This window comes from Melospiza melodia, chromosome 8, assembly GCF_035770615.1.
Source record: "Melospiza melodia melodia isolate bMelMel2 chromosome 8, bMelMel2.pri, whole genome shotgun sequence".
Taxonomy (NCBI): Eukaryota; Metazoa; Chordata; class Aves; order Passeriformes; family Passerellidae; genus Melospiza; species Melospiza melodia.
This window is the reverse complement of record NC_086201.1, coordinates 1,992,236-2,005,337: the sequence shown is the minus strand read 5'-3', so window position 1 is coordinate 2,005,337 and position 13,102 is coordinate 1,992,236. Positions and strand designations below refer to the sequence as shown.

The 13,102-nt window shown below is 37.0% G+C and overlaps 1 protein-coding gene across 1 annotated transcript in view; it reads left to right on the top strand.

Moving 5' to 3' along the window:
• The window catches only part of KIF5C (kinesin family member 5C), a 70,323-nt gene that overhangs the window by 18,028 nt on the left and 39,193 nt on the right, over positions 1 to 13,102 (top strand). Inside the window, exons 2-6 of the mRNA XM_063161545.1 lie at positions 3,671 to 3,761; positions 7,339 to 7,412; positions 9,283 to 9,387; positions 11,977 to 12,025; positions 13,033 to 13,088. Of these exons, the coding sequence (XP_063017615.1) occupies positions 3,671 to 3,761; positions 7,339 to 7,412; positions 9,283 to 9,387; positions 11,977 to 12,025; positions 13,033 to 13,088 (375 nt within the window). The remainder of the gene's footprint in view (positions 1 to 3,670; positions 3,762 to 7,338; positions 7,413 to 9,282; positions 9,388 to 11,976; positions 12,026 to 13,032; positions 13,089 to 13,102) is intronic.

Here is a 13,102-nt window from a genome sequence, read left to right as displayed (position 1 = left end):
CTCAGAAAACAACATTTTCTTTCTGGCTGCTTCTTTGCTTGAATTGCTGCCTGATTTTTGGTATTTAATGCAGGATGGGTTACATTTGAAACAAAAAAAAAAAAGAAGAAAAAAAAATAAAGCAGTTGTGTCACTTGTGATGGTGACAATAGGAGGAAAAGGGCTGAAAATCGGGATTTTCATGGTTGCTCGTTCTCCCTTCTGCTTTGGGGCAAACCCCTTGGATCTGCAGGGTGTTGCCTTTGTAGGGTGGATGTGGCTTTTGTTCCCTTTGAGGAAAACCTGTCAGAAGGGGGGAGATGACAAAAATAACCCAAATAACCCTGTAAATCCGGGTGGATGTGGCTGTGAGGAGCTGGGGGCGCAGAAGGAAGGCTCAGGGAGATCCCAACATTCCTCCAACATCACAGGCCCAGCCGGGAACTCCTGGACACAAAAATGGGGATTAATGTGGATTTGAAGCACAAAACCCCTCCCCAAAACCCCCAGCAGCTCTCATTGTGTGCAGGCAGTGAAGATGCTCTGTGATCCCTCACATTCCTTTATTTCCTTCAGATTTTTCCAGCCTTTCTGCTTCCAAAAAAACCTCACAAAAACCTGACCTGTGGAGCGCATTTCTGGGCTGCTGTTTTACATTTGCAGCTTTTCAGCCTGGGCAGATAAATCCCATTTGCAGGCAGTGCCTCTCCCAGCTGTGTGGGGCACAATTAGGATAAAATTGCCTTTTTTTTTTGAGGCTCTCTGACATTCCAGGTGTGGGATGCTCTGGTAACAGAGAATAAATGGATGTTTGAGGTTGTGTGTTAGTGGGATTTTTGGCCTGGAGCTTGGGATGAGAAAAATGGGTGTAAAGAGGTAAAATTATGAAAATCTGGGAAGTTGTTCTGGAATATGCAGAGCTTTGGCTGGCTGGGAGCGTCCCAGTGTGGGAAGCTGTGGAGAGACAGAATTTGGGGTGGGTGCTGGCTGCTCCCCCAGTTTCCTGGCAATGGGGCAGCTCTGGAATCAGGAGTCACCTCTTGTGTCCCCAAACCTGGAATTATCTCCTGAATTGCTTGTAAACCCCCTCCTCATCCTGGAACTCCAAACCTGAGGCTGAAACAGGGTCACACATCACAGGCTCACCCCTCCCTGCCTCCTTTTCCCCAAGCTGGAGGAGCAGGAGCTCCTGGTGGGATCTCTGGAAATGGAATCAAAATGTGACAAAAATGGTGAATTGAGCAGAGCCTCAGCTGGAATGGGGTTCCAGCCACCTCCTCAGCTCTGAAGGGGTTAATTTGTCTTGGTTTTGTGGTTCGTGGTGCCTTGGCAAAGGGGGAACAGCAGGAGCTGTGATGGGAGATGAGGAGGATGCTGCACATCCATTTGGGATAAAGAATTTGTGATTTAAATGGAAATATTGTGCTGGGGGTGAGGGATTGATCAGCCCTTGAGGTGCCACAAAAATCTGATTTTTAGGGGTGTGTGTGCCTTGTGAGCAGTGACAGCTGTGGCAAGGAAGGATCAAGGTTTTCTCGTGTATCTGTGTGGGAATGTCACTTGGGAATCAGGGAGCTCAGGGTTTGGGGTGACACCAGTCCCCTAAAATGTCATTGTGGGGCTTGGGGTGACACCAGGCCCTCCCAAAATGTCATTGTGGGGCTTGGGGTGACACCAGGCCCTCCCAAAATGTCATTGTGGGGCTTGGGGTGACACCAGGGCCTCCAAAATGTCATTGTGGAGCTTGGGGTGACACCAGCCCTCCCAAAATGTCATTGTGGGGTTTGGGGTGACACCAGCCCTCCCAAAATGTCATTGTGGGGTTTGGGGTGACACCAGTCCCTCCCAAAATGTCATTGTGGGGCTTGGGGTGACACCAGGCCCCTAAAATGTCATTGTGGGGCTTGGAGTGACACCAGGCCCTCCCAAAATGTCATTGTGGAACCCTTCCCACAATGTGGGAAATGATTTGTTGGTGCTGGGGGTGAAAATCCCAGCAATCCCTGAATAAAATCCCAGCAATCTCTGAATAAAATCCCAGCAATCCCTGAATAAAATCAGCAATTTCTGAATAAAATCCCAGTTGAGGGTGCCGTGGCTGGGCTGGGCTCCTGGTTTGGGTCTGAGCTGTGCTTTTGGTGGCACATTTGTGTTTCCAGCAGGGAAATGAAACCAGTGGAGTGCTGGGACTGTGCTGGGACAGCTCTGGGTCACCTTGGGCTCGGCAGAACTCAGGACAGCAAATTTCATTTTTTCTCAGCTCTGGGCTGTTCTTACAGCGCAGCTTTCACTGGTTTGTAGGAGTGAACAAAAAAACTTCTGCAAATGTTTACAGGGTTATTGCCCCAATATTTGCATGGCTAGTCCCCCAATATTTACAGGATTATTCTCCCAGTATTTACTGGGTTAATCCCTTGATTATTCCCCTGATATTTACACTGTTATTGCCCCAATACTTATTTGTTTCTCCTTTGATATTTATAGGATTATTCCTCCCTATATTTACAGGATTATTCCCACAATATTTCCATGCCTGTTTCCCCAATATTACATAACTATTCCCACAATATTTACAGGGTTATTGCCTCAATATTTACAGGGTTATTACCCCAATATTTACATAACTATTCCCCCAATATTTGCAGGATTATTCCCCCAATATTCACAGGATTATTCCCCTGATATTTGCACTGTTATTCCCCCAATACTGACATTACAATTTCCTCAATATTTACCTGGCTATTTCCCCAATATTTACAGGGTTATTGCCTCAATATTTACAGGGTTATTCCCCCAATATTTGCAGGATTATTCCCCCAATGTTTACAGGATCGTTCCCCTCATATTTACACGGTTATTCCCCCAACACTTACATTAAAATTTCCTCAATATTGACATGGCTATTTCCCTGATATTCACAGGATTATTCCTCTGATATTTACACGGCTATTTCCCCAGTGTTTACAGGTTAATTTCCCTAATATCTACTGGATTATTCTCCCAATATTTACAGGGTTATAGTCCCAATATTTACAGGGTTTTCCCTTTGATATTTACAGGATTATTTCCCCAAAATTTACGTGGCTAATTCCCCCAATATTTACAGGGTTATTCCCCCAGTATTTACAGGTTGATTGCCCCAATATTTACAGGTTTATTCCCCCAAAATTTACAAGGCTATTTCCCCAATTTACAGGATTATTCCTCCCTATATTTACAGGTTTATTCCCCCAATACTTACAGGGCTATTCCCCCAATATTTACGGGATTATTTCTCAATATTAACATGGCTATTCCCCTGATATTTACAGGTTTATTCCCCTGACATTTACAGGTTTATTCCCCAATATTTGCATGGTTATTCCCCCTGAATTCCCAGGAGGGGAAGGAAATACCCAGCTCCTGCAGTTCCAGCTGATTGTGTCCCACATCCATGGCTGTGACCCCAGTGTGAGCACTCAGGGAACATCTGCCTCCTTTTATTTACCAGCCATAGGAAAAAAAAATGGCATTGGAGCGCCCAAAATGTCCCATCTGTTCACAAAATATCCCTCTGTGCAGTGCCCTGCCCATTTTCCAGTGGGAAATCCTGCATTCCAGGCTGGAAAAAGTGCAAGAAATGTTCTTTATCTCATGGAATTTCTCTCTCTTTTTTTTTGTTTTTTTTTTTTGTTTTTTTTTTGTTTTGCAGCAAGGGAAGCCCTATGTCTTTGACAGGGTGTTACCTCCCAACACAACCCAGGAACAAGTCTATAATGCCTGTGCCAAGCAGATTGTCAAAGGTAGGTGTTGTCCTTGCCTATTGTCCCTCCTCGGGGCAGGGAAAAGGATGTTTCTGTGCCCTCCAGCTGTTTAAACTCTGGATAATGAATGTTTGGAGAGTTTAGCATCGGTAACTCCAAGTATTTCTTTTTTTTTTAAGGGGTTGTCTGGGTGAAAAAAAAAAAAACAACCAATGGAATGAGCTAAAGGAGTTGCAGCAGTTGTTCCGTGTTCTCTCCTTGTTATCTCACACAAATCTGGTTTTTGGGATATAAGGGGCAAAAAGTGGGGTTTTGGTGCAGTTCAGTGCAGGGTGAGTGTGGGATTTCTGTAAATTGAGTGTATGTGAAATTAGAGTGGGTATGTGAAATTAGAGTGGATGTAAAACTGAGTGGGGCCATGGAAGGCCTGGTTTGGGAGTGGCATGCAGAGTTTGAATTTCAAACTGAATGAGAGCACAGGTACCTCGTGGAAAACACTCTGGTTCTTGGAACAAAACCTTCGGAAACTGGAAATTTCAAGGCTTTCACTTGACAATCCAATTTTTTGGGTGCATTTTAATCACAGGCCGTACACCCCCATAATTTAAAAAATATATAATATTTTATATAATAATCTAAATAATATTTTATGTAATATTTATATAATTATATAAAAATAATAATCACCCTCACACTTGTTTCTGGTGCTGGATGATCCATCCTTGCTGATATTGATAAAACTATCAACATCAAACTATCAAAGTGAAGATGCTGAGCTGTAGGGCGTCTTCTTTTTTGCAGTTTTAAGAAAAAAAAAATGCAACTTTGTGGTCTCATTTTTAAAAATTTCTTAAATTTATTATGTATTTCCATATATACATATGTATGTAATAAATATATTTATTAATTAAGTGGAACTTAAAAAAAAAACCCACCCCAGCAACAAAGTTGGGGTGAAGAAGGGAAATACAGGGTCAACAACCTGGCCGTGCCCACCCAGGAAAAAAAAGGCAGCAGAGAAAAATTTTGGGGAAAAACTGAAAATCTTTGAGGGGAGAGTTGGAATTGAGAAAAACACTTGGACTTATTATTTATTTTTTTCTGGAAATGATTAATAATCCCACCTGATCTTGCTTCAGTGTCTTTTTTAATCTGATTTTTTCCTCCTCTCCCTCTAGATTTTTGTGCAGGTTTTTTGTCTGGGTTTTTTCTTTAAGTTCAGTGCACAGATGGTCTGTAAATGACTAAAGGTGGAAAATCTTCCACCAAAAATAACCTCAAAGCTGACACTTCTGACTTGTTTTCACTGCAGGTGATGCAGAGGGCTGCTGGGTTTTTTTTTGTTTTTTTTAGGTTTTTTTGAAGAGGATAAGGTGGGTTTTGCTAATTGGGAAGGTAAAATGCTGATCTCTGCTTCCTCCAGCAAAACGCAAATATTGATGCAAATTCTGAGCAATTTTCTTACATAACAGTTCATTAATCAGGTTATTTCCCCCTGGCTATGAGCTCAGCTGGTGCCTTGCATTCACCTGGCCATGGTAACCCTTTTTTCCCCTTTTCCCCCCATTTTGTCCCCCTTTTCCTCCTTTTTCACCCTTCCCCCTCAATTCTTTTTCCTGTATTTTCCCCCCATTTTTCACCTTTTCCTTCCCATTTTTCCCCTATTTCCCCCCTATTATTATTTCCCCCCATTATTATTATTCCCCATTATTATTTTCCCCTTATTTTTATTTTCCCCCTATTTTTCGTTTCCCTATTATTTTCCCCTATTTTTTCCCTTATATTTCCCCCTTATTCCCTGCTTTTTCCCCCTTTCCCCTTATTTATTTTTCCCCTTATTTTTCCCTTTTTCCCCTTTACACCCCTTTATTCCCACCTTTCCCCCATCTCTCTTTTCTCACCTTTCTTCTTCCCCTTTTTCCCCACTTTTTTCCATTTTTGTTTTTAATTCAAGCTAATTTTTTTTCTTTAACCAAATTTGGCACAAAGATGAAATATTAGTAACAATCCCATATGGAATACTACAACGGGATTTTTTTAATCTATTCAAGCATTATTTATTATCAAAAATTTTAAACTTTGTTTCCTTAAAGCAAGGATAAGCAGTGTCTCTGTTTCTGTGATCAGATGAGGATGCTAAATTAATTAAAAATTAATTATTAATTCCAGAAGGGCAGTAATTGTGGCCTCTAACTTTGGCATTCTCTTCGAGTTCAAGATTCATTTTATATTTTTCTGATGTATTTTATTTCACCTTCCTTCCAGTCTGGAACGCCTCCATGGAGGTGCAAATAAGGAGATTATTTGTGTATTTATGTAAACAATATAATTAATAAAAATAAAATATCTAATACCATTTAATTTCATATATAATATATATGGTATAAAATATACTTTAATTTAATATCATGTATAATATATATAGTATAATATAATTTAATATTTTTGTTAAATATATATGTAATGTATTTTATGTATATTATATATCATATAGTATATAGAATGTAATATATATTATATAATTATATATATTATATAATCATATATATTATATATTATATATTACATAATTATATAATATTATAGTATATTTTATTTAATTTATCATATGTAATATATACTATATAATATATATACACTATATACTATATATGCTAAATATGATATGATATAATATGATATATAAAATAATAAGAATGTAGTGTAATATAATATATAATATATAATATATAATATATAATATATAATATATAATATATAATATATAATATATAATATATAATATATAATATATAATATATATTATGTAATATATATTATGTAATATATATTATGTAATATATGCTATGTAATATGTACTATGCAAAATATAATATAATATAATATAATATAATATAATATAATATAATATAATATAATATAATATAATATAATATAATATAATATAATATAATATAATATAATATAATATTTTTTTTTTTGCTTGGAAACCTCTATTAATTGGGATCCAGAGCATGGGAAACACCACAAAATACAATTTACAGCCCTCTGAGATTGCAGAAATTGGGCATTAACCTCTGCAAAGGCGATATTTTTCTCTCTGAACCCAATATCAAATTATTCATTCTGCCCTGAGAGAAGCTGATTTTCAAATTCCTTTCTCCTTGCTTTGCAGAGGGTTTGGAAATTAATGAGGCCGTGAACTGGGGTACAGAAGTGGAAAACAGAATGTGGAGTTTATAATAAGGAATATCTTATTTGAATTTGTTGAATTTTCTCCAGGGTTTAAATGCAGTCCAGCTTTGGTTTTAAATGCTGGTTTTAAATCCAGCTTTTTGTTCCCCGTATTCCACAGATATATTGGCTGATATTTGATGTCCTGAGATATTGTCCTCCCAGTAAGGGAGACATATTCCAATAATCCTGTAATTCTCGGATTTAAATTTTATTATGATTTTTTAGCCTAAAATTAGCTCAATATTTCATATTTTCCCCATTTTTATTGCACAAACTGCTTCCCATTTCAGCCTCAGCACTGTAAACACTTGGAAAAATGCAGATTATTCAGCTTGAGGGTGTCATTGAAGAGTTTTAATTGTTTTCCTTCTTCTTGCAGATGTTCTGGAGGGCTACAATGGCACCATCTTTGCCTATGGACAGACCTCATCAGGAAAAACACACACCATGGAGGTACTGGGGAACATGAAATCTAAATTAAATCCGTTGGGTGGGAAGGAGCTAAATAAATCCCAAATTTGTCTAAATAAATCACAAATTTATCTAAACCACAAATTTATCTAAATAAATCACAAATTTATCCAAGTAAACCACAATATATAATTATATTTCATAACAAAATATAATAATAAAATATACTACTACTGCTACTAATACTGAATTATTATTTTAAATAAAAATTCCACAGAAGTTTCTGCTGATTTTAAACAGTGGCACCTGTGGCTGAGTGTCCCTCACACTTCAGATTTTACCCCTGGATTTCCTTAAATATAGTCTAAAATATAGAGTTTTTAAAATATGTACATACATATACATGTTAAAATATATATATAATAAAAATAACCATAATTTTATATAGAATATATAAAATTAATATATATTATACATTATATAATATATTAAATATTATATAACTTATATAATTATATATAATAAAATATTATAATAAATAATAGCAATAATAATAACGACAATAATAATAATAGTAATAATACTAATAATAGTGATAATACTAATAATACTAATAATACTAATAATAATTCTCCAAAGAAATTTCTGCTGAATTTAAACAGTGGCAGCTGTGGCTGTGTGTCCCTCACACTTCAGGATTTACACCTGGATTTCCCTAAATACAGTCTAAAATATTGATTTTTTAATATATACATACATACATATATCTAAAATAAAAATAACAATAATAATACATAATATAAAAAATATGCAATAATAATAATAATTAAAATCCACTGAAATTTCTACTGATGTAAACAGTGGCAGGTGTGCCTGAGTGTCCCTTATACTTCAGCTTTTACACCTGAATTTCCTTAAAAATAGTCTAAAATATTGGTTTTTATATATACACATACATATATATAAAAATAGAAAATAAAATAAATTAAAAAATATAATAAAATTATTATTTTTAATAAAAACCCACAGAAATTTCTGCTGATTTTAATAATGGCAGCTGTGGCTGTGTGTCCCTTGCACTTTAGGTTTTACACCTGGATTTCCTTAAATTAAGGCCAAAATATAGATTTTTATATATATACCTACATACTTACATATATATATATACACATATATACATATATGTATATATATATATGTATATATATATATATATACATATGTACACATATATACATATATATATGCATATATATCTACATATGTTTTTTTATTTATATATATATATGTAACCCAGTAAAATGATTTTAAATATTATAACATTAAAATATTATTTAAATATTTTAAATATAAAAAATCAACAGAAATTTCTACTGATTTTAAACAGTGCTAGCTGTGGCTGAGTGCCCCTCACACTTCAGGATTTACACCTGGATTTCCTTAAATTAAGGCCAAAAAATAGATTTTTATATATACCTACATATATATATGCACACACACATATATATATATATATATATATATATATATATATATACACATACATATATATACACATTCACATATGTACACATATATACACATATATATGCATGTATATCTGCATATTTTTTTTATTTATATATATATATATGTAACCCAGTAAAGTGATTTTAAATATTATAACATTAAAATATTATTTAAATATTTTAAATATAAAAAATCAACAGAAATTTCTACTGATTTTAAACAGTGCTAGCTGTGGCTGAGTGCCCCTCACACTTCAGGACTTACACCTGGATTTCCTTAAATACAGTCTAAAATACAGATTAATCTATCTATAAAATCAATAAGGCCCTCCCCTATATACCATCCAACAATAAAACGAGGCAGCAGTGGGATTCCCGTGTCACTTTTGGGGTTGTGTCCCCAGGGGAAGCTCCACGACCCTCAGCTGATGGGAATCATCCCCAGGATCGCCCACGACATCTTCGACCACATCTACTCCATGGATGAGAACCTGGAGTTCCACATCAAGGTACGTTCAGGTGGAGTTTTTGGGTGCAATTTAGATGGAATCATAAATTCCTGATTTATGGCCTGGCTGGGACAAGCCCATGGGAAATCTGCCTTGGGACCTTCTATTGTGTTTTGGTTTTTTTTTCCCTCCTCCATCTCTTTTACAACACGAATTTCAAGATTTATTACTGATGTTGCTTCTGGATTTTTTTTTTTTTTTCTGGAGGGTGTGTCCCGGCCAGATTTGCTGGAACCAAAACCTGATTTAGTGCAGCTTCTCCAGAGCTTGAGCCCTGCTGGTTCTGACCATAAACAGCAGGGACGTTTGGGAAAATCCTGACATGCTGTCCCCAGGGCGTGGGATGGAAGGTGGGGAGATGGGCAGGCCATGGAATTTTTGAATTCCTTCTGATGGTGGTGCAGGGTTTTTTTTTTTGTGTCCTTTCCTTGATCCCAGCCACATGAGCTCCCAAATTCTTGGGAGAAGAATTGAATTCCCCCTGCCCATGTGGGGTCCTGGGGAGCTCTGGGGTCAGGCTGAGCTTCTGTCCCAGCAGACACCAGTAAAATGGGATTTTCAGTGAAATAATTGCCATGGATTGCAGGGAAAAGGAGTTTTCTGTGTCAAAACCAAGCCGGACCTGAAAGCTGCAGTAGCTGAGCCCAGCTGGGTGTGAAGCCACTGTCCCTTCTCCTGCTGCTCACTGAGAGTGGAGCTTTTTGTTCCTAAAAGTTAGATTTACTGACTTTGAATCAACTAAAAGTTCATTTACTTTTTAGTGCTGTTTGCACTAAATCCCTTGAAGTGTCCCTGGATGAACATTTGTAAAGCTAATCAGTGTGAGGACGCAATTATTGGCAAAAGTTAATCAATGTGAAGGCACAATTATTTGTAAAAGTTGATCAGTGTGAGGACACAATTATTTGTGAAAGTTCATCAGTCTGAGGACACAATTATTTGTAAAAGTTCATCAGTGTAATGACAAAATTATTTGTGAAAGTTCATCAGTCTGAGGACACAATTATTTGTAAAAGTTCGTCAGTGTGAGGACACAATTATTTGTAAAATTAATCCCTGTGAGGACACAATTATTTCTAAAAGTTAATCAGTATAAGGACAGAAATGTCTGTCTATAAATTATTATTATTATTATTTTAATCATCTTGGACCTCTGAACCAGCTTCTGGAAGGGCTTGGTTGGGTATTGGGAACCTTCCTAGCAGTGAGGTTCAGACAGAAAAAAATATTCCAAATTGGAATTGAAAATATTCCAAATAAACCATGAAATACTTGCAGAGACCTTGGATTGTAAAAAAATATGGAGAGACCTCTCTGAATTTCCATCTGATCCCTCCTCTCCTCTGGAAATCTTTCCTGCCTGCTGCAGTTCCACAGAGACCCCAAGCTGGAGGGAATTCCTGTCCTGTCCCATTGGAAATCCCACAATTTTCCCAAAGATTTCCCAGCAGAGCTGATGAATCTCTCCCAAAAAAAGCTGCCTGAGCTGTCAGGGAGAGAAATGTTCTGTCAGCCTGGGTGTAACCAAACTGTCCCACTCTCCTGATGATTGAGCTAATAATCATTGAATAACTGAAGCCCTGAAAATTAATGGCATTTTTTCCCTCCCCCTCTCTAATGGGGATCCATTCAGAATTTGGTCTCTCTCTGTAGGAATGGGGGTTCTCAATGTGAAATATTAAGTCTGGCCTAACTGGGAATCAGCTGGTCCTGAGGAGGGCTTCAAATGAGGAAGTAAAGGCAAAAAATTCAAAATATATTCGTATTAAATCACAGTTTCACGAGGAAAGTTCAACTCATCTGTGTAAGAAGCCCAGATGTTATTTTTCAGATGACAGAAAATGACATTTTATGAAATGCCAGGGGGTTTATTGATACCTAGAATGCAGCCATGTGGTGATCCAGCCAAGTAATCTGGACAAACCTTAATTAGGGAAGGGTTAGGCCCTACTCCCCTCACACATTTCTGTTTCCTTCTGTGAATCAAATCCCCTTTTATTAAAAAACTCATTCATTCAATCATTCTCCTCTCTTTTTTTTTTCCTTTTTTTTTTTGAGGACAATTGTCTCTCTGTTACAGCAAAGCTCATTTTCATCTCCTTTGGATTTGATTCAAGGCAGAAGCACCACATGTGCTTCATTTAAAAGTTTAATTTAATGTATAGTGCTGAGATTTATGGAAATTGAATGGTGAAGGTGCTCTCTGTTTTCTGGGGGGTGAAAATCAATGTACAATTTGTACAATCCTCAAACCTGCAGCTGCACAGATATGGCAGGAGCTGGGTTGGTTTGATATTTTTTTTGTCAATTTTGCCTATGTTACAAAAAAAAAAGAAAAAAGAAGAGAAGGTTTGCCTGCAGGTTTTTTTTTTTTTTTTGGTGTACTTTTCCATTGATAAATGGAGGAAGATCAATGGCTTGTAAATCATTCAAGGTACAAATGTGTTCCCATCAAAGATGGAACTCCAGCTGTGTGGGAGGTGGGGTTTTATTTTTAGTTTGGTGCCTTGACGGGGATGGAAACACAGAGGCAGCAAGGCATTAAATCAGCAACGTTTAAATCTGTGGTGTTTGTGATTATTTAATTAGGTTTCCTACTTTGAGATATATTTGGACAAAATCAGGGACCTGCTTGATGGTAAGTTCTGAGTTTTATTTGAGTGCCTTGTCTTCATCCGTGCAGCAAAGGGGGGAGCAGTGACTTTATTTTGGGGGGGGGGGAATTAAATTTAAACTGGAGAATTTGGCAGTTTGAGGCACCTGATGCTGTGCACCTGCCTCTGCAGAGCACGAGCTCTGCTGTGAATCTCAGAGCTCTGAGATCCCACAGCCTGCCAGGCAGGGCTTGCCCAGGGCTGCTCTTCAAGGGAAAAATTACAGAAAAATTAAATTCACAATGCAGGGAGTGGTTGGGAACGATCCCCTGCTTCTTCTGGCAGGGAGGGTGGTGGGGAGGAGCATCTGCTTCTCTCACAGCTCCTGTCTCTGCAGGTTGTGTAGTGATAAAAGTGAATTTTGTTCATCAGTGTGAGGACAGAAAGGGCTGTAAATGTGGAAATATATGTAAATATAGAAATGTTTCTAAAGGTAAAAATGGCTGTATAGGTAGAAATGGCTGTAAACAGAAATATGTGTAAAGGTAGAAATATGTGTAAGTATAGAAATGGCTGTATGGGTAGAAATGGCTGTAAACATAGAAATATGTGTAAAGTGAGAAACGTGTGAAGGTAGAAATTTCTGTGAAGGTAGAAATGTCTGTGAATGCTCTGAATTCCAGGTTTCTCTCCTGTCTCCTCTGCTTTGCCAAAGCCCAGCTCAGTCTGGGTTTATTTAATTCACAAAATAAAGAAAATCGATCAATAAAAAATAAATTTAAAAAAATAAATAAAAGCTTTTGTGCCCCAAAGTTAAATTTAAATGAGCAGGTACAAAACTGACAGAGCAGGAAACGATTCCTGTGTGTCGGAAATATTGGAGATTCATAAGGAGTGGGGAATTTCTGTGGGGTTTTTTTGAATGCAGATCTCAAATACAAATTCCCATCCCCAAAATGTGTCTGTCAAGCCTGGAGCTGGCACTTTATTTATTCATTTATTTGTTTGTTGCCTCTGGAATATTCCTGATGATCTCCACGTCTCTCTCCAGTGTCCAAGACGAACCTTGCTGTACATGAAGATAAAAACAGAGTCCCCTATGTTAAGGTAAAAGAATAATT